Genomic DNA, 21006 nt, shown 5'->3' with positions numbered 1-21006 from the left:
TTGTATGCATGATTCTTTCTGAGCAAGTTTCAGGCAAACTGCTGAGTTCAATCAGAGCTACTCATATATTAGATTAACCTTGCAATGTTTGCAGGAAAAAGAACATCGTATATGGTATTGCTGTAGGCTACAAGGATCAAGCCACGATTCGCATGAAGATTACAAGCCTCAAAGGAGTGCCTAAGCACTTGAAAGACATTCACAAGCGTATGGTAATGGAAAGAATTGCCTTCAAATAGCTTCAGAGCTTTGTCGGTTTGTGCCCTAAGAAATTACAAGGCATGTTAGTGTGAAACAGAAGCAGTTATTGTTTAAGAGACATCAACAGTAACTTTTAATGTAGAAGGAGTTGTTCGGTTACCTTGCAAAATATTAGAAGCATACTTTCAGCAAAGAAGAGCTACTAAGAAAGTAATTCAAGACATGGGCAGGTAGAGTGACATCCTTGTGGTCGGTTTTCAACTTCAGATACTTCAAATTGGAAAATGGAGAAGGATGTTTATTTAGAGCAGCCGGAACCTTGGAGAGAACCTGGAAACATGAAAAATTCATATAGAATAAAACCAGACTAAAGGATGTTCAACTAAGAAAGAAACCTTTGCGAAAAACAAGGAAATTAACATTTTAGTGATTCAGTGAGCAACAAATCCAAGGTTTTTGACAAACAATCTCATCATGAAACTTGATGTCCATAGATGATCATGATAACCAGTTAAAAATTAGTTGGGTATGGATGAAGAAAACAGTTTCATCAGTCCGTTAGTTATTAATGATAAACAGGCTTGTTATCACACAAAGATCAGTAGCAGAACAAGAATATGAAGGATTTGATATTTCACCAAATGAAACTACTGTGGAAATTCTTTTAGGTATCGCTAACAAAAAAACAAAAAAAATAATAATAATAATTTAGTGGTGGGTAAAATACGTATGAACAAGAACAAACATATCCTTTTAACTTGTAACAATGGTTGAAAGAGACATGAGAAAATTAACAATTTGTTTGTGACCCTCAGACAACACTCGAACCAAAAATTGCAGCACAAGAAGATCCAGTTTTATCAAATATTCAAAGCTGTGCAAGCCAATCAATCTTGTGGTAAACTTGTAAGGAAAAATAACTCTAAATGATGCATGCTCAGATTATTGTATCTATGCCCAGCATTCCATCATGAAGGAGGGAGCCTTTGAGGTTAAGAACGTAAGATGCATTGAATGTAAAATTCAATTATTCAAGGACACGTCACATTTCAACATTATACTTTGAGGGTCAATCAGTAGCAGCACCATTGCCTAATTACAAAGCAAACTCATACCATTAAAAAAGTTCACAAAGCTTATGTCATCACCTGCAGAATTGAACACTGCCTAGTAGGTAAGATTACAGAATTGCAAGAATATGACACAAATCCTAAAGAGTCCTTATCAAACGCACATGGGCTAACACACAAGCAAGGAATCATATGAAATCCTAAAATTATTTCATGCATTAAAGAGAATATCTTTCAACTCTTCAATGTAAAACATAAAAGGAGGCATTTGTCAGCTAAATTAGTGGCACTCTAGGGAATGAAGTAGTTGTTAGCGTGCTAGGAACTTTATGAGAGGTCAAAAAAACACATTTAAACAAATGCACACTAAGAAAATCATTTTCTTAAAGATAGCCATGCAAATTAAGAATACAACCTTCTGCATAAATCTTTAGAGCCACAAACATGACAAAATTCATGATATTTCTAATGATGACTTGCCATCTGAACTTCACAGCCTTGTACCACAAACTTTAGCAAGTCAATCTCTTAAATTGTAAAATGTTTTAAAATACGCACCTCGATGATATTCATGGATAGTGTCAAAGATTTTGCACTGCAGAACTGATGAAGCATCTTGAGAAGATCCAGACAAAACCCCTGCTTGGTTTCATCTTCACCTGAAATGTATTCATCTTCATCTACATAGAATTGATAGTCATGTCTGTAATAGTATCTCTGCAAGACTACATTTACATCATCTAAGGAGGTAAGATTCACTTCAGACCAAAATAAAGGAGTGTTCCCATCAAACTTGAAACTGGTAAGCTTTGGAGCAAATAACATAACCTTGCACCCACGCATAATTCTACTATATCTCCAATTCAAAATTTCCAAGCTTTTCAGATTAAGAGCATGAATATTGAAATTTTCAATTGTGTTTAAGCATATATCTTCAATTGTCAGATTTTCAAGATTCAGGCAACTTGAGAAAATATTCCCATCAAAATTCTGAGCCCCTCCAAGATGCAATGTCTTCAAAGATGGCAACCCCAATGATTTTGGCAAAGCTATGCCACCATCAATTCTCAATTTTAGGCTTCTCAATGATTCACAGTTAAAGAAACAACGAGGCAACACAATTGGCACATCGCGACAAGCAGTATCTATACATATCTCTTCCGCATGATGTTTAACTGCATAATATATCAAAGATTCTACCAAACTGTACCGAGTATGACCACATAAATCCAGGGAAATCTTAATAGCCTTAAAGTTATTGCGACGTACTAAAACTTGATTGATAAAATCAGTGAAATTGACCATCTCATCCTCGTAATAATCTGAATTTATTAAGGATGAAAATGTCTCAAAATTGAAGTCGAGATAGGGATGAGATTTCCACACATTCATCCATCTTTTGGACAAAACACAGGTTTGAACAACTTGCACTGCGTCCACAAAAGATAAAATGCGATGGAGAAGTACATTTGGTAGCGTGCTGATCCAGTCTTCATTTTTGTTCAGCGATGACCTCTTCCTAGTCCTTGATTCCATTCTATCTCACCAACCCTGATGAATGAAAAAACACTAGAATTACTTATTACGATCCAATAAATGAGACTACGAAGAAAATAATAGTTAAAATCCATGCTTTGTTGTTCCGATTAAGCCAATTAATTTCCAAAACCAATAACCAACGAAGACTAATTTGAAATAAAAAAATATTACCTGATTAAAATCTATTGTTTTGAATCAATGAACTAAGTCAAATTGCATTTGGAAGACAAAATCTTATGATTTGCTTGGATTAAAAGGGGAAAAAAAAGTAAACTTCTTTGTGTGTTAAAACTTAACTAAAAATCTTCCAGTTTATGTAGATAACAATCAATCATAGGCAACAACCAATAAACCCCTATCTATTAAAGGCTTAAACAGCCCATGCTGCATGAATTTATTGCATACTAATTTGAATTTAAAGGGTTTTAAGGATACCCACCTGAGAATTTCGCCGGAGACGCGACAGTAGAGGGGAATTTGAGGGATTCGTAGAATTGTTTTTTGGGGGGAGGGAGTGTTAAATTCGGCGGCTTTTCACTCACTGTTTGGAGCAGCATATATAAAGGATTAGGGACGGGTAGTAGAAAGTTAATGGATAACTACAATTGCATCCCTCTCCTATAAATTATATTTTCAATCAATTTCTCAAAGTTCAAAATTAGGCAATGTTACCTTAAAACCATCACATTCCCTTCTATCCTGCAATCAAAAGCAATTGACAAAAAATTATTCTTTTTGTGCTTTCCTTACAAGATTCTAAAATTAATAATTATATAAATTTTTAGTAATTATTATATTAATAATCACATGACTCGAACCTGAGATCACAAAAAAACAAACTTTTTAATCTCAATCTCTTACCATTGAGCCACCTATAAATTAGTTGAATTTTTATTATTTTTATTTTTAGTTAATGTGGCTAATTAACATTAATATTGGAATATTTGAATTTTTTTATATATACATGAGCACAATGAAAACAGCATTAATATTGGAATGTAAGAAATAATCAGTATAAAAACTTTTCTTTTAGACAAAAACAAATTATAAAAGAACATTACAAATTACAACTAAAAATACAGTTAAAACATAATGCAAGTTTTTATTATGCTACATTGTTTTCAAAGTCAAAAATTCATTATGGACAACATTGTCCCTTCTACAATATCATTTTGAATTTCATCCCCGTTCTTAATATTGAATTATTGATATTGTTTTATGTGTTGAGATATTTTACAAAGTCTCTAAGAATTATTGATGTTAAATTAAATATCAATTTTATGAAATAGAATTTTAATTTGTAGTTAAAAACAATTGAAACAACTAGGATCAAAGTTTAAAGAAATAAAACTTTTTTGTTTCCATTGTTAAAAAGACATGAAAAAATTTAGTTTGTTCTTGAAGTTTTAATCTTTTTATATTTGATTCATGTTATTTTAAGATTTTATATGGAGATCATAAATTTTATTTTTCATGTTTTGATTCTTGGATGTTGAGAGAAGAGAAACAAAATTTTCATAAAAAAAAAACCTTTTTTGTGTCATTAGGTTTATTTAAGAGAGGGAAGTTCAATGGAGTTTTTTTTCTTTCATGTTGGAAAAGGTAGAGCAGTCCATTTAAAAGTTTTTTGTTTTTGGTTTGATTTTTAGTTTCTAAAGTGATTATATATTGTTTGAAGGTAAAAGATGTGTTTATTAAGACTTCTTTTATTTTTTAAGGGTTTTTTAAAAAAAAAATTGAAAATTTGGATTTGTTATCTAAAGTGAATGACGTGTAATCATCTTATTTAAAAACAAATTATATATATATATATATATATATATATATATATATAAACTTCGGAAGTAAAAGTCTATTACAATAAACCAATTAGTTGTTAATAAAGGCCTACAAAAAAACCAAGCCTATTATGAAAACTTCTTAAGCCCAATTCAATATATAATTTTTTTTATATAGTTATTGTAAATAAGCACTATATAAAAAAAAACATCCTAATTAAAAGGCCTATTGGTTACTTGTTAATAAATAAATAAAAAACTAAACTAGCGTTTGATTTGAATTAATTTTCAGTTCAGTTTAATTTGGTTTGTAACTGACATAATTAAAAAAAAATAGTTTTATTAGGTATTTTTTTAAAATTAAATATTTGATTAGTTATGATGTTGTACTATTCATTTGTCATATATTAATTGCGTATAAATCCAATCATTTATTTAAAATTAGTTTGAATTCCATTCTTTTTTTTTTCTCCTTGTGAACTCATAATGTGAATTAGAATTAAAATTTTCAAGATCTTAGAATCAAGTGTATGAATGATTAAACATCCAACTTGTCTATATCAAGTTTAAAGTTGTTATTACAATCAATGCTTAAAGACTCTTCAAAATTCGGACCTTTTCTAAGACCTAAGCCTCACCAATTTTGGTAAATTTATATCTTTATCACGACATTTTAAAATTAACTTATTAAAAAATATATAATTAAAAAAATAAAGATAGCAATGTAATTTATCAATCTCCTTGAATTATGAAGAAGGATTATACAAATTATTGTATGTGACAAAGAAGAGGTTCAAACACAATAATCTAACAAATAAGGATGGTATCAATATCAATTGACCTATAACTCATTGACTATTGTGATAAGATATTCAAGATTTTAATAGATTAGGATGCCAGAAGGGCTTGCCAATACTAGAGAATTTTGTCGAAAGATAATTATTTTTAAAATATTTTGACAACTCAAAATTATAGTCATAATAAGAGGGAAAACTTAAGCAATATAATTAAAAGAAACTACAAGCTTCCTTTCTCATAATCATTGCAAGTATTGATTCATGGTGTTAATCACGATGTTAATGATGTTCTTATGATCATAATTTTTTAAAAATACATAGGTGTAAATTCATAATATATGAATTTATAAAGTTTACCTGGTGAAAACCTGATCTAAATAAATATTTTAAGATAATGTTATTCAAAAAAATTTTATTCCATTAAAAGAATAAGTGATTTTTTTTTAATATATGAAAGAATGTCTAATTCATTGTGAGCTCTTCGAAAATGTGACTAAAGTTGGCATAATTTGTCAATTTTATAAGCTCCATGTCAATTTTATAAACCCACAACCTGATTTGTTTCCTTACTTGGGTTTCAAATTAAGTTATGTAGAAGTTGGCTCAACGTGACTTAGTTGATTTGACGATTCCTAAGGTTTAAGAACATGATTTAACTTCAAAAAATATTTCAAGATGATATCTTTTAAAAAGAAATTGAGTTCACTCATGTTAACCTGTCAAATTCATAACTTAGATCAACCTAGACTATTTACAATATTTCTTGTGTTTGATAACAAGTCCTTGAGGTATAAGAGGTTTGACATTACCATGTTGTAAAGTAACTTGTGGAGCATTGTATATTGCCTAGGAACAAGTAAGGTTGTGTACTATAAGATTGTCGAGTCATATAATCAATTTGAGACGGTATGTAAATCTATGTACACCTACATAGTGTGTGATCATACTCGAATAATATGCCCAAGTTACGGTTGGCAACCTCCGTACATTCCCATTATAACATTTGCTCTTGGAAGATATCTTGGTAAAGTGCTCCTCAGGTTTTCATATGAGAGATTAATTTTGTATTAACTTATTTTAAATCTGATTTAGTTCATTAATTATGATCGACCACATCATCATTATTGTTATTATTGTCGTGATTCATGTTCGTTGTGTTTTTTTTTTAGTTTAACGTGGGTGTCCGGGCCAGTTTGCGTGCACCTCGACTAATCTCACAGGTCCTGAAGTTAACGACCATGTAAGTCTCCAATGGCCATCATATAAGCAACCACAGAGTTCGAACCTGAAACCACAGAGAGAACAAGCTTCTTGGTTCCAAGCTCTTACCACTAGACCACCACCTAGATGGTTATGTTCGTTGTGTTTTTCATCTCTAATTAGATGACTCTCAGATTATAATTAGACATGTTCATTCGATGATAGGTAGATCCTTCAAGAGAAGCCATTGGTGGCTACCTAGAGTTTGGGGCCACAATGGTGTGAGCACCTGACTTCATCAATTCCTAAAAAGATATATAAGTGGTTATTACGTAGGAGGAGTCGTAACGCCTGATGTTCGGAATGGTAACAGAGGTAAAAGATGCAGAGCACATCAAGTCTGTCCATGTGCAATTGTTTGATGCTTAAGGGAGTTAAACGATGAAAAACCATAACGCGGTAAATCTAATTAAGCCTGCTCAATTAGTCCTTGCGTGGTAATTAGTTGTTAAATTCTTCATGGCATTTGTAACTAGCCTCTGTCATAATAATGATTTTTTTTACCAGTCTATGGATAAATCATAACTCCTAATCAATAATTACTCCTTGTTAATTTAACTGTTATCAATCAATTTTAGCCTTTGGCAGTGAACAACTACCGCTCCTATTTAATCAACAGGTAAATAAATATTTGCAAGTTCGACATGCAAGAACGACAGATCACCCAACAATTTCCTTTTTACCTTCTGGGCAAACTTTGCTAACACATCGTATGCAGGGTTCTTTCTCGGCAAGTTTCATGCAAACTGCTGATTTCAATCAGAGCTGCTCAATACATTGGATTAACCAAGCAATGTTTGCGGGAAAAAGAACATCGTATATTGTATTGCAGTATGCTACAAGGATCAAGCCACAATCGATTAGAATGTAGAATACAGGTGTCAAAGGAGTACCTAAGCACTTGAAAGACATTCACATGCGTATGGTAATGGAAAGAACTGCCTTCATATAGCTTCACAGCTTTGTGCCCACGAAATTACAAGGCATGTTAGAGCGAGACTGAAGCAGTTTTTATTTTAGTGGCATCAACAGTAACTTTGAATGTAGAAGGAGATGTTCGATTACCTTGGGAGATATTAGAAGCATACTTTCAGCAAAGAAGAGCTTCTAAGAAAGTAATTCAAGACATGGGCAGGTAGAGTGACATCCTTGTGGTCAGTTTTCAACTTCAGATACTTCAAATTAGAAAACGGAGAAGGATGTTTATTTAGAGCAGCCGGAACCTTCGAGAGAACCTGGAAACATGAAAATTTCATATAAAATGAAACCAGACTAAAGGATGTTCAAGAAACAAACCCTTGCAAAATAAAAAAATAAAAAAATAAAATAATTAACATTTAGTTATTCAGTGAGCAACAAATGATAAACATTAGTTGGGTATGGCTGAAGAAAACAGTTGACTTTACATGTTAACTACGTCAGTCTGTTAGTTATTAATGATAAACAGACTTGTTTTCACACAAAAGTCAGCAGCAGAACAAGAATATAAAGGATTTGATATTTCATCAAATGAAATTCTTTTAGGTATCGCTAACAAAAAATAAAAAAATAAATAATAATAATAATAATAATAATTATTATTATTATTATTATTTAGTCGTGGGTAAAATATGCATGAACAAGAACAAACGAATCCTTTTAACTTGTAACACTACTTGAAAGCTATACATGAGAAAATTAATAATCTGTTAATGACTCTCGACCATACTTGAATAAAAAATTGCAGCTCAAGAAAATCCAGTTTTATCAAATATTCAAAGCCTTGCGAGCCAACCAATCAGTGGTAAGCTTGTATGGAAAAAATAACTGTAAAAGATGTATGCTCAAATTTATTGTATCTATGCCCAGCATGCCATCATAAAGAAGGAGAGAGCCTATGAGGAAAGAACGCATTTAAGATGCATAGAATGTAAAATTCAATTTTTCAAGGATATGTCACATTTCAACATTACACTTTGAGGGTCAATCAGTAGCAGCACCATTGCCAAAATACAAAGCAAACTCATAGCATTAAAAAAAGTAAAAATTTAATGTCAAAAAGCTTATGCCATCACCTGTAGAATTCAACACTGCCTAATAGTAACTATTACAGAGTTGCAGGAATATGACTCCCAAATCCTAAAGAGTCCTTATCAATCGCACTTGGGCTAACGCACAAGCAAGCGACCACACACGAAATCCTAAAATTCTTTCATGCAGTTCAGAGAATATCTTTCAACTCTTCAATGTAAAACATAAAAGGAGGCATTTGTCAACTACATTAGCGGCACTCTAGGGAATGAAGTAGTAGTTAATGTGCTAGGAACTTTATGAAAGGTTAACAAGAAGCATCTAAATGAATGCACACTAAGAAAATCATTTTCTTAAAGATAGCCATGCAAATTAAGAATACAACCTCCTGCACAAATCTTTAAAGAGACAAAAATGGCAAAATTCGCAATATCTCTAATGATGACATGCCATCTGAACTTCACAGCCTTGTACCACAAACTTTAACAAAACAATCTCTTAAATTGTAGAATGTTTTAAAATATGCACCTCAATGATATTCATGGATAATGTCAAAGATTTTGCACTGCAGAACTGATGAAGCATCTTGATGAGATTGAGACCAAGCCCCTGCTCGGTTTCTTCTTCTTCTGAAATGTATTCATCTTCAACTACATAGAATGGATAGTAATGATTGTGATAGTATCTCTGCAAGACTACATTTACATCATCCAAAGAGGTAAGATTCACTTCAGACCAAAATAGAGGAGTGTTCCCATCAAACTTGAAACTGGTAAGCTTAGGAGCAACTAACATAACTTTGCACCCCTGCTTAATTCTATTATATCTCCAATTCAAAATTTCCAAGCTTTTCAGACTAAGAGCATGAATATTGAAGTTTTCAACCACGTTTAAGCATATATCTTCAATTGTCAGATTTTCAAGATTCGGGCAACTTGAGAAAATCTTCCCATCAAAATTCTGAGCCCCACCAAGATGCAATGTCTTCAGAGACTGCAACCCCAATGATTTTGGCAAAGCTAGGCCACCATCAACTTTCAATTTCAGGCTTCTCAATGATTCACAGTCAAAGAAACAACGAGGTAACACAATTGGCACATCCCAATGAGCAGTATTTATAGACATCTCTTCCACGTGATGTTTAACTGCATAATATATCAGAGATTCTACCACACTATACTGACAATCACGACGTGTATCCAAGGAAAGCTTAAAAGCCTTGACGTTATTACGACGTACTAAAACATGACTGATAAAATCAGTGAAATTGTTCATGTCATCGTCATAATAATATGAAGTTATTAAGGATGAAAAAGTCTCAAAATTGAAGTCAAGATAGGGATGAGATTTCCACACATTCATCCATCTTTTGGACAAAACACAGGTTTGAACAACCTGCACTGCGTCCAAAAAAGATAAAATGTGATGGAGAAGTACATTTGGTAGCGTGCTGATCCTGTCTTCATTGTTGTTCAGCGATGACCTCTTTCTAGTCCTTGATTCCATTCTATCTCACCAACACTGATAAGTGAAAAAAACATTAGAATTACTAATTACGATCCATTAAATGAGACTACGAAGAAAATAATTGTTAAAATCCATGCTTTGTTGTTCCGATTAAGCCAATTAATTTCCAAAACCAATAACCAACGAAGACTAATTGATTGATTTTACTGCATACCAATTTGAAATAAAAAAAATATTACCTGATTAAAATCCATTGTTTTGAATCAATGACCTAAGTCAAATTGCATTTGGATGAAAAATCTTATGATTTGCTTGGATTAAAACTGAGTCGGAAAAAAAAAGAAGTAAACCTCCTTGTGTGCCAAAACTATATTCAAAATCTTCCAATTTATGTAGATAAATATCAACCCATCTATCTGTCTATCCATAGGCAACAACCAATAAACCCCAAACTATTAAAGGCTTAAACAGTACGTGCTGCATGAATTTATTGCATACCCATTTGATTTCAAAGGGTTTTAAGGATACTCACCTGAGAATTTCGCCGGAGACGAGACAGTACAGGGGAAATTGAGGGATTCGCTTTGGGTTTTTTTTTTTTTTTTTTTTTTTTTTTTTTTTTTTATGGTGAGTGAGGAAGTGTTAAAGTCGACGGGTTTTCGCTGCTGTTTGGAGCATTCTAGCTAATTGACCGCAGGCCGGATATATTTGTTTTTTTAATAAAAAATAAATTAAACATGACGCTTTTTATTTTCCATATTCTTTTACATTAAAAAATATCAATTACAAATCAATATATATATATATATATATATATATATATAAAGTTATTATTAATAATTAAATATATATTTAAAATAATCAGATATATGTAGATTAAAATATTTGATATCGTAAGACGTTTCATTTATCATATTATGTTCAATGACTTTATTAATTAAAATTTTTTTATTTAATTAAATAATAGTAAAAATTTACATATATAAAATTAAAATAAAAAAATATCTCACAAAAAGTTATGCTTATTAGAAATATTAATAAAAAAATATTATTGTTAAATAAAGTTTAATTATATAAAACATAAAAAAATTAAAGATGAATTAGAATAATATCTTCAAAATTAAATACATATAAAACAATTAAAAAAACAATTACTATTTAAAAAGATTAAATAAAAAAATAAAAAATAAAAAGAAGGGGTATTAATTTAAATATAAATTAAAAAATTATTTAAAAAATATATAAAAAAACCTTGGTATTTTTTTAAATGAAAAAAATTATATATATATATATATATAAAAGATAGGTGTTAACGGGCTTAGCAAGCCAGGTCAGCGCTTGACCCATTAAAAAAAAACTCGTATGCAAGCTTTATTTTTTAAAATGTCAAACGACTTGTTGTGACAGTAAAAAAGCAAGGTCTATATTGTTTTGATATAAAAACTTATTTTTATCCAAATCACCTGGAAAAAAGTCTAAATACTTAGATTTTGGATATAATTAAAATATTAATCAACATATTTGAGCAATTAAATTAAGTTAAGTTGGTTATAAGTAGTTAACTTTAAAAAATTTATTTAGATATATTTTTAATATAAAATTTAAATATTGAAAATTATAAGTCTGAAATTGTTAATATGAATTAAATGACTAATAATAATTAGTTTAAGTGATATAGAATCGTATTAAATAATTTAAGTAAAGAATAAAATGGTTGTTTATCGAGTCAAATTTAATAATAATAAAAAAAGAGTATATTTTCAACTCTGATATTGGCCCACAACCCGTTTCCAACATGACCAGATTTCCTACCGGATCCTTACCCGTTTTCTCTCCAAATTTCAACAACCCCACACCGGATCCTCTTTTATCTTTTCTTTTCTTCACCGAGTCCAAAATCTAAACCTTCCCGGATCCTCTGATCGGGCTCTGTGGAGCTCAAAAAGCAAAGCTTATCCAAGAATCCATGTAAGACCCTTTTTTCACCTTTTTTTTTTGTTTCTTTAAGGTTCTTGTATACACAAGTCTTTTTTCTGTATTTCTGTTTCCTTTCTTTCTTTTCAAAATGTGATTTAGTGCTTACTTCCTGTATTTTGAGATGGCCCATTTACTGTTTTTTGCTGTTACTGTTCAGTTGATTGTTATAATGGCTGAAAGATTGGATCTTGCATTCATGTTAAAGAGAAAAGTAAAGTTAAAAAGTTTGTTTTTCTTTTTTCTCTGTTCTTGGAAAATTGGGAATTTGAGGATGGTCCATCTATGTTTTATATCGTTTCTTGGTGTGTGGACACTTAATATTTATAGAGGTGATTGGAGCTGAAACTTTTGCTACTTTTGTTAATTTTGTTTGAGAATTGTGGACTCTGAGAGGATGGATTGGTTTTGAATTTATTGTATCTGTTGAGTTATAGTCTATAAGGAAGATTGAATCTGAAATGTCGGGTTTTGAGTCTATGAGAATTTAGGGTTTTAAGATGATCAATTCATTTGGTTTTTGGTGGATTGGTTGGATTTTTTATTCATGGAGGCTGGAGCTGGAACTTTGATTTTATTGAGTGATTTAAGAATACTGAATTTTGAAATGATTTCTTTTGTTTGTTGTGACAATTATTCATGTGATTGTTATTTCTATGGTAGATGATGACACCACTGACAGCCTTGATTTTGGTAATGCGTTTGAATGCGCGTGTGCCTTTTTTTTTTTCTCCATAAGAGGATAGTGAAAGCTGAAAGAGTTGGTTGCTGAGTTTTTTGGCCGCTGCTTATTAATGATGAAATTGGAAGATCATTAGTGTAGTGTTTCCTAACCGTTTCTGTTGAGAGAGTTGCTTCTTGTGGGTTGGGCTGGTCTTTTTGGATGCATGATTGTCTGCAATGTTTTGGTTTAAGTGAGACCCACATGTTTAGTTTGTGATGCCCATACTAAAGGTTTTGTTGTCAGGAAAAAAAGAGTATGAAAGTAATTGCAAAGCATTTTTCTTGTTATCCTGAGTTTGGCTTCTCTATTGAACCATGCTATGTTTTGGAGGTCTTAGGAATGTAATCTTTGTTTTTGGAGTTAACCCATCTCTAGGTCATCGGTCTAATCTAGTGCTGTTTCATGTCTTTTTTATAGATTTCATCAGTGTTGAAATTTTATCAAAGGTTACATTATTCATTTGTCACAATTTTTCTTGATTCCTGTCAAATGCAGACTCTGGCTCTTAAACCTATGCAATGGAAGTATCAAATGAATCAGCTATTAAGAAACCAAAGAGGTTGACGTCTGTCGTATGGAATCACTTCCAAAGGATTAGGAAGGCAGATGTATGCTATGCTGTTTGTGTGCATTGTGACAAGAAACTCAGTGGGTCAAGTAATAGTGGGACTACGCATCTGAGAAATCACTTAATGAGATGTCTTAAGAGATCTAATTATGATGTGTCGCAACTACTTGCAGCAAAGAAAAAGAAGAAGGATACTTCCCTTAGCATTGCAAATGTCAATGCCAACTATGATGAAACACAAAGAAAAGATGAATATATTAAGCCCACAATTATAAAGTTCGATCATGAACCGAGAAAAGATGAAATTATTAGCCTTGGAAGTTGTAGGTTTGATCAAGAACAGAGTCGTCTGGATCTTGCCCGAATGATCATATTGCATGGTTACCCGTTAACCATGGTTGAGCATGTTGGATTCAAAATATTTGTGAAGAATCTTCAGCCTTTGTTTGAGTTTGTGCCAAATAGCTCCATTGAAGTCTCTTGTATTGAGATTTATATGAAAGAGAAACAGAAAGTGTATGAGATGATAAATAGATTGCATGGCAGAATTAACCTTGCTGTTGAAATGTGGTCTTCTCCAGAAAATGCTGAATACTTGTGTTTGATAGCGCACTATATTGATGAGGACTGGAAATTACAACAGAAAATTCTAAATTTTGTGACTTTGGATTCTTCTCATACTGAAGATATGCTTTCAGAAGTGATTATAAATTGTCTCATGGAATGGGATGTTGAATGCAAGTTATTTGCCATGACATTTGATGATTGTTTTGCTGATGATGATATTGTGCTCAGAATTAAGGATCGGATCTCACAAAACAGGCCCCTTTTGAGTAATGGTCAATTATTTGATGTTCGCTCTGCTGCGCATGTTCTAAATTTGATTGTTCAAGATGCCATGGAAACAATCCGAGAGGTGACTGAAAAGGTCCGAGGAAGTGTTCGATATGTTAAAAGTTCGCAGGTAATACAAGGAAAGTTCAATGAAATTGCAGAGCAAATTGGAATCAGTAGTCAGAAGAATTTGGTTCTTGATTTGCCAACTCGGTGGAACTCAACATACTTCATGCTCGAAACAGTCATAGGATACAAGAGTGCATTTTGTTTCTTGCAAGAGCGTGATCCAGCCTATACCTCAGCTTTAACTGATACAGAGTGGGAATGGGCCAGTTCCATCACTGGTTATTTGAAACTCTTTGTTGAAATTACCAACATCTTTTCTGCGGATAAATGTCCAACAGCGAACATATATTTTCCTGAAATTTGTGATGTTCACATCCAGTTAATTGAATGGTGTAAGAACCCAGATGATTTTCTTAGTTCCATGGCATCGAAGATGAAAGCCAAGTTTGATAGATATTGGAGCAAGTGCAGTTTGGCTTTGGCAGTAGCAGCCATCTTAGATCCTCGATTCAAGATGAAATTGGTGGAGTATTATTATTCCCAGATCTATGGTAGTACTGCCCTGGATCGAATCAAGGAAGTTTCTGATGGCATTAAGGAGCTTTTTAATGCATACTCCATCTGCTCAACATTGGTCGATCAAGGTTCAACTTTACCTGGCAGCAGTTTACCTAGCACTAGTACTGATAGTAGGGATAGATTAAAGGGTTTTGACAAGTTCCTCCATGAATCTTCTCAAGGTCAGAGTGCAATATCTGATTTGGACAAATACTTGGAAGAACCGGTCTTTCCTCGCAATTGTGATTTCAACATATTAAATTGGTGGAAAGTCCACACACCTAGGTACCCTATCTTGTCTATGATGGCACGAGACATTCTGGGGACTCCCATGTCAACTATTGCGCCAGAGTTGGCTTTTGGTGTTGGAGGTAGGGTGCTTGATAGTTATCGCAGTTCCCTGAATCCAGACACTCGACAGGCTCTGATATGCACGCGGGATTGGTTGCAGGTGGAATCAGAAGGTTTGTGTCCATAATCTTGGAATTTTACTTTGATATATCTGGTTGGCCCATAATTTCTCCTCTACTAATTTTCTGCTGTTGTGATTGTACCAGATCACAATCCATCTTCTGCTCTAGCGCTTTATGTTGAAGCGAATTAGTCTGTTCATGGTATGTTATCAAGTCATATGAGTTGCAAATAAATCTATGCCCCCTTTATGCTTATTTTTTCTTTTTTCTTATTTCTTATTTATTCTAGTCTTGTCGTGCAAGGTTGACGGGGAGCTATCTTGAAGTTATGTGCTGTATGATGGTACCTGATTGTTTCCTACACATAGGCCTCCAGAGTTTGGTGTAGCATAGTTAAAGTTTATTCTCTATGTTCATATTGCAGTGTGACTAAATTGCTATTTAGGTACAGTTGCTTCATCAAGAAGCTGAAATGTACATTTTGAGGATAGCGACTAAAACCTTTGTGTTCTAGATTTAAGGACATGCATTGGCATGGTTAGCGTATCCACCGCTTGAATTTGAAGAATTTGAGCCTCTATTGGGCAGATCTCTTATTATAACTAGATGAAACGGAAATTTAGTGGATGGTGTTGATATATAGTATTTTCCAACTTTCATTTTCACAAATTATGCTCTCATAAATTCAGTGATTTTGAGTTTTGACTGATTATGTCACTTCCAATTTGAGGGATTTTCTTTTGCTGCATCACGTATAGTTGACAAACTAAAAATTAATAATAATGCAAAGGCATGGCTGACTGCAAATTGTGCGAAAGTCCTATAATTTAGAAAAGCACACTTAAAAATTCAGTGTGCTAAGAAGTCAATAATCTAATGTGATCCTGCAAATTCTTGTGATTCATAGTTGAGCGTAAGGAGCTCGACTGCTCGTGCGTTTTTATGTGTTTATTCCTTGTGGTGTTCCAAGAATTTAAAATAGCGGTAAATTGAAGGTTGATTTATCAGAAACGAGTTTGCTATGATGCAGCTTTTCGATTTTAAAAGGTTAAATAGAATAAAGAAGTGGTTTTTTTTATTTGAAAAATCCTGATGTATATAATAAAGTTTATGTTCCAAAATATTGATCAATCCAAGATACGTAATACAACATAATCAAATATAAGGTTATTTTATGCATTGGTGTTTGCTAAACTTAGGAATAACAAGTTTGCTGTAGCTATGGAATCTAATTTATTGTGGATTGGATTTAAATAGTAGATTTATTATTTTACCATTCAAACAAAAAATAATAGGGTTGGTTATTGGGTCAAGAGAGACTTTTCTAACCTTAGGGACAAAAAGACTTAGATCTTACATGTAGGGGTAGTTTAGGGTTTTTATTTTTTCAAGCACAATTAAATTACTTACCTGACTTTAAAGTAAAAAAAGCCTTTGACTTTGGTCCAATGTTAGTTTTGCCTTTTCAATTTGATATTTTCAATTTTAAAAATATATTTGGTATTGTGGTAGTTTTTGTGATTGTGATTTGAAAAAAATTATTTTATAAAAATTATTTTAGCTTGAGGTTGGTTTGGTATTTATATATGTTTGGTTAAAACTGTGGTTGAAATTAAGGTTAAACAAAAAGTAGTTTAATATGTTTAGTTAGAAATACTTTTCAAATTGAGGTTATATATATATATATATATATATTGATTATTTTTAATTTAAATATTATAGATTTAACTACTGCTGTTACATCTTGAAATAAATAATACTTTATATAAAATATCTTTTTATTGTTCCAATTAAACTATCTACAATTCTATCACATACAAAATTTATCTGACAAGGACCACAATTTTCACGATTTTTTGAGCGTGCAATAAAATCAGGTAAAATATCATCAGGAACAAAATTGGAATTATTATCAAATTCTGTAAATGTTATGCCATCATGCGATCTCCTCTAATTTATATAATGTCATTAAATAATGTTAAACACTATTTTTTTTGAATAAAACATAATTAAAAATAAAAAAAATGGATTTATTTTTTCTGGATCGGACCAGGTCTAATACATTTAGGTTCAGACCGGACCCGGTTCGATCATGAACAGTGAATACTGTAGCGGGACGTGTAGAGTGAACACAACAATAGCTGAGAAGCAGCTTGAAGTAGTTTTTCCTTCACCTGCGTTTTCAACAAAAATTTAACTGGGACCCACAAACAGTAAACAACTGTTTATACATTACCAAACATGTATTTTCTGTGGTTTGCTTCAAATGCAGAAGCAACCACGGAAACAAACATACATTGAGGGGGTAAGGGGGAGTTTTGTCTTTTGCATTATAATAAATATTAAAAATAACTAATGTTGATGGCTTGATGCATGACTATAGATCGTCGTATTCAGGGTAGTGTTCGATTCATCTCAATATCCCCTTCATCATTGGTCGGCGCATGTTGTCAACTAACATCATGTTTTGTACCGATAACCCTTTTATTTCCCTTCATTTCTCTCTCCACCTAGATTTTTACGCAAGGCCTCTCAAATCTTTTTTTTCTTCGAATCTGGTTCCTATTATTTTGATTCCTAATTTTTTATCCTTTACCCTTTTGAAGAGTTTTGATTATTTTTTTCAATTTCTTCCTTTAATCGCAATTTGTTATGTGTTATTTTTCACTTTGGTCCTCAATAGTTTGATTTATAATTTTTTTTCTTAACCCTTTTGTGCATTATTTTTGTTTTCAATTTCATCACTCAATCCAAATTTATGGTATATTATTTTTTTTCACATTGGTCCTCGTTCTTTTGATTTTTTGTCCTTTTATTCAAGTTTGTTTTTCTTTCCAATTTCACCCTTCAATAAAAAATTTATAGATTCCCTCTAATTTATTTTTTGTTTCAATTTTTATCTTCATTCTTTTAATTGCTATATTTGATTTTTGATCCTTTTGTGTTATTTTTTTATTTACAATTTTCTTTTTTAATGTTTGATTTGTTATGGATTAAGTTTTGTGGTTTTTTCATATATGGTGTTTCCGGTCTAATAACCAGAGTAACGAGTTTGAAAAGTCAACACTAGTAGATATCCTCTTTTGTTTATTTTCTCTTATGATTTCGTCATTTCACTTTTTTGAAAAAATAAATTGACTTCGTGGTTTCCTTTGGTTTCTTCTCTCTTGGGTTATCCTGATCTCATGACCTGAGCTGTGGGTTTCACGAGTTAAGTCGAGTTAGCTCGACATTTATTACCCAAGTTCCATGTTATCATGCTATCTTGAGTTGACTTAGGTTGGTTTTTTTCATCTTTTTTTTATACAATTTCATCATTTCATGGTTTTTTTTCCCAAGTTGCCATGAACACCTTTTTTTTTCTTTTTATGAGTTTACTATTATTGCCTTTTTTATCGTCTAATTAAAATAAATCCAACTTACCTAGTTGAACCGATAATCTAAGTTGTTAATTTTTTTTCTTTCATTGAAACCTGATTACGACATCTAAACATCATTTTCACTAGAAACAAAAATGTGTATTGTCGGTGTAGTGCAAATCCATGTCTAGTTAACAAACACTCTATACATTGTGCACTGCTCACCTTCTCTTATTTTATTGCAAATTCACTGTTTATTTTTTTTTTTCATTTTGATCCTTATTTTGTTTTGTGCGATTGCTTTATTTTTGGGCCAAATTAAAAGATAATTAAATCAAAATTGTTGATTAAAGGCAAAATTGAAAGACAAAGGACCAAAGTGACAAAAAACATCATAAATGGGTGATGCTTTCAAAGTTATCACAAAAAAAGTTTACTTTAGTCCTCAAATTTTACAAATTATAACTATTCGGTTGCTAAATAGTTTTTCAATTTAATTTTGATACAAAAGTTTATTTTTATAATTTGTAGTCCCTAGTTTGAGAGAGAATAAACAAAAAAAGACACTGAATTCTAGCAATAGAGAAAGAAAATCAAAGTTTGCAACAATTTTGACCACCAAATAGTTGATCTTAGTATCAAAGGGTTCCACTTGGTGAGAAGAGTCAAACTTAAGTGTTTTTTCAACATGAAATTGTCTTAAAAACCAAATCTAATATAAAAAAACAGCTTTAATTTGGACTTATTTCAAGTTTTTGTGTTTTTTTAAAGTCAATTTATGAATTTTTTAAGGTGTTTAGACTCTTTTCTAGATGTTTTGCGTTCAAAAAAGGGTTGAAAATAGGTTTTTGGATTAAAAACAAAATATAGACCTTGTTTGTTTTTACCACTATAGTGGCCGAATCTGGGAAATACAAGGCAACGTGTCTAAATAGGTCAGGTATGATATTTTTTTCAAAAATGTTTTTTGTCTACTCTAATTGAATTTTCAGAAAATAGGACCCACGCCCAAATGGCCAGGCAATAGCCTCTGTTTTTTTTTAATTTTGCCTTTTTTTAAAAAAAACCATGCCTTTTTTAAAATGTGTTTTTGAAAATAATTTTTAAATTTATATTTAAATTAATACCCCTTGTCGTGTCAAAATAAACATATTTATTTTGAATAATATTTCTAATAAGTACAACATTGTGAGATAATTTTTTTTTCTCTTTGATCTTCTTCAATAATTTTATGTGTGTATCTATTTGTACAAGCATTTGATTAAATAAAAAAATTAATTTTAATAAATAAAGTTATTGAACACAATTAGGTGAATGTAATGTGTTGTGAAATCAAATATCTTGATTTACATTCATCTCTTGAGTTTTCTAGATATGTATTTAGTTATCTTTAATGACTTTTTTTACGGTCAATTTATTTAATTAGATACACGCATAAATTTTTTAATTCGCACTTGAAATTTTTTATGTAAACAAATATGTATGCAAAATCATGCATGTTCAACTTTCTTGTTAAAAACAATATTTAGCCCGTGGTAGAACGCATGTCAAATAGTAGTTAACCCTAAAATTCATACTTCAACTATAATACACAGTGCCGAGAAACCTTAATATTTGGCCACATGACATTACAAATAAAACTAAAAGGCATTAGTGTTTACCTGTGGATTGTGCACAATGCAATCCATAATAAAATGACTAATTCCTCCCTTAAAAAATCAAATAATTGAATAAACACTTAAGGGTAATTTTGTATTTTCATATCTTCATTACACAGTGTAATTACAAAAGTCCGAGGGGCATTTTTGAAATTTTACATTTTTTTATATAGTCTAATTATCTCATAGCCACTAGGGTCAACATTTTTTTTCCTCTAAAGTAAAGGGGCATTTTCAGTTTTTTGACCTTCTTTTTTTCATTTAACACGTGAGAGTCAATGGTGTTACAGTCTTTTTATAAATAAAAAAAAAGAAGGTTGCTAATGTGCAGAGAACGCGTCAGCAGGTGGGAGTCATTCACGCCCTTTGGGTTACGTATGCAATGCCAATGGTCGTTGGTTGCTTTCAAGTACGTCATCCAAAACAACACGTCACCCTTTACACGGTGGGTTGGCGCATGTCAGCCGCAAGGGCAAGACGAAACTTAGGCGACTATTTTTCTCCTCCCCTCTCTTTTCTCTCTCCTCCATCTAAAAAGATGTGTAGGCCTTGCAAAATTGCAAAATGATCATCAATCTTTTAATTGTATTGAATTTGTTGTTTTTCAATTTCATCCATTGACATTTGATTTTTTTATGTTTTTTTTATCAAACTTAATTCTCATTCTTTTGATTCCTATTTATTTTTCTTTTAATTTTTTTTCTAATTGGATTTTATTTTATTTATT

At 31.6% G+C, this 21006-nt stretch overlaps 3 protein-coding genes across 4 annotated transcripts; 1 reads left to right on the top strand and 2 right to left on the bottom strand.

Annotated features, from left to right (window-relative positions):
- Positions 1-42: 42 nt before the first annotated feature.
- Positions 43-3407, bottom strand: LOC133703520 (FBD-associated F-box protein At3g52670-like). Its single transcript, XM_062128102.1, has 4 exons — positions 3250-3407; positions 1830-2822; positions 362-531; positions 43-264 (listed from the first exon to the last, which is right to left on the bottom strand). The coding sequence occupies exons 2-3, from the start codon at positions 2805-2807 to the stop codon at positions 373-375; spliced, it is 1137 nt and encodes a 378-aa protein (XP_061984086.1). The 5' UTR covers positions 2808-2822; positions 3250-3407; the 3' UTR covers positions 43-264; positions 362-372.
- Positions 3408-7441: 4034 nt separating this feature from the next.
- Positions 7442-10798, bottom strand: LOC133703521 (F-box/LRR-repeat protein At3g26922-like). The gene is made up of 4 exons (XM_062128103.1): positions 10655-10798; positions 9184-10176; positions 7711-7880; positions 7442-7605 (listed from the first exon to the last, which is right to left on the bottom strand). Exons 2-3 carry the CDS (start codon positions 10159-10161, stop codon positions 7722-7724), a joined length of 1137 nt encoding a protein of 378 aa, XP_061984087.1. The 5' UTR covers positions 10162-10176; positions 10655-10798; the 3' UTR covers positions 7442-7605; positions 7711-7721.
- A 1130-nt stretch (positions 10799-11928) lies between these two features.
- On the top strand, positions 11929-15931 carry LOC133703705 (zinc finger BED domain-containing protein RICESLEEPER 1-like). 2 transcript variants are annotated; one of them, XM_062128311.1, is made up of 4 exons: positions 11929-12090; positions 13316-15313; positions 15407-15463; positions 15566-15931. In XM_062128311.1, the coding sequence occupies exons 2-3, from the start codon at positions 13339-13341 to the stop codon at positions 15451-15453; spliced, it is 2022 nt and encodes a 673-aa protein (XP_061984295.1). In that variant the 5' UTR covers positions 11929-12090; positions 13316-13338; the 3' UTR covers positions 15454-15463; positions 15566-15931. The 2 variants fall into 2 exon arrangements, with proteins under 2 accessions (XP_061984295.1, XP_061984296.1); XM_062128312.1 differs by having other exon boundaries at positions 15552-15931.
- Positions 15932-21006: the final 5075 nt, after the last annotated feature.

The sequence above is a fragment of the Populus nigra genome, chromosome 9, assembly GCF_951802175.1.
Source record: "Populus nigra chromosome 9, ddPopNigr1.1, whole genome shotgun sequence".
NCBI lineage: Eukaryota > Viridiplantae > Streptophyta > Magnoliopsida > Malpighiales > Salicaceae > Populus > Populus nigra.
The sequence above is the reverse complement of the archived record's forward strand: the minus strand, read 5'-3'. Positions and strand labels throughout refer to the sequence as shown.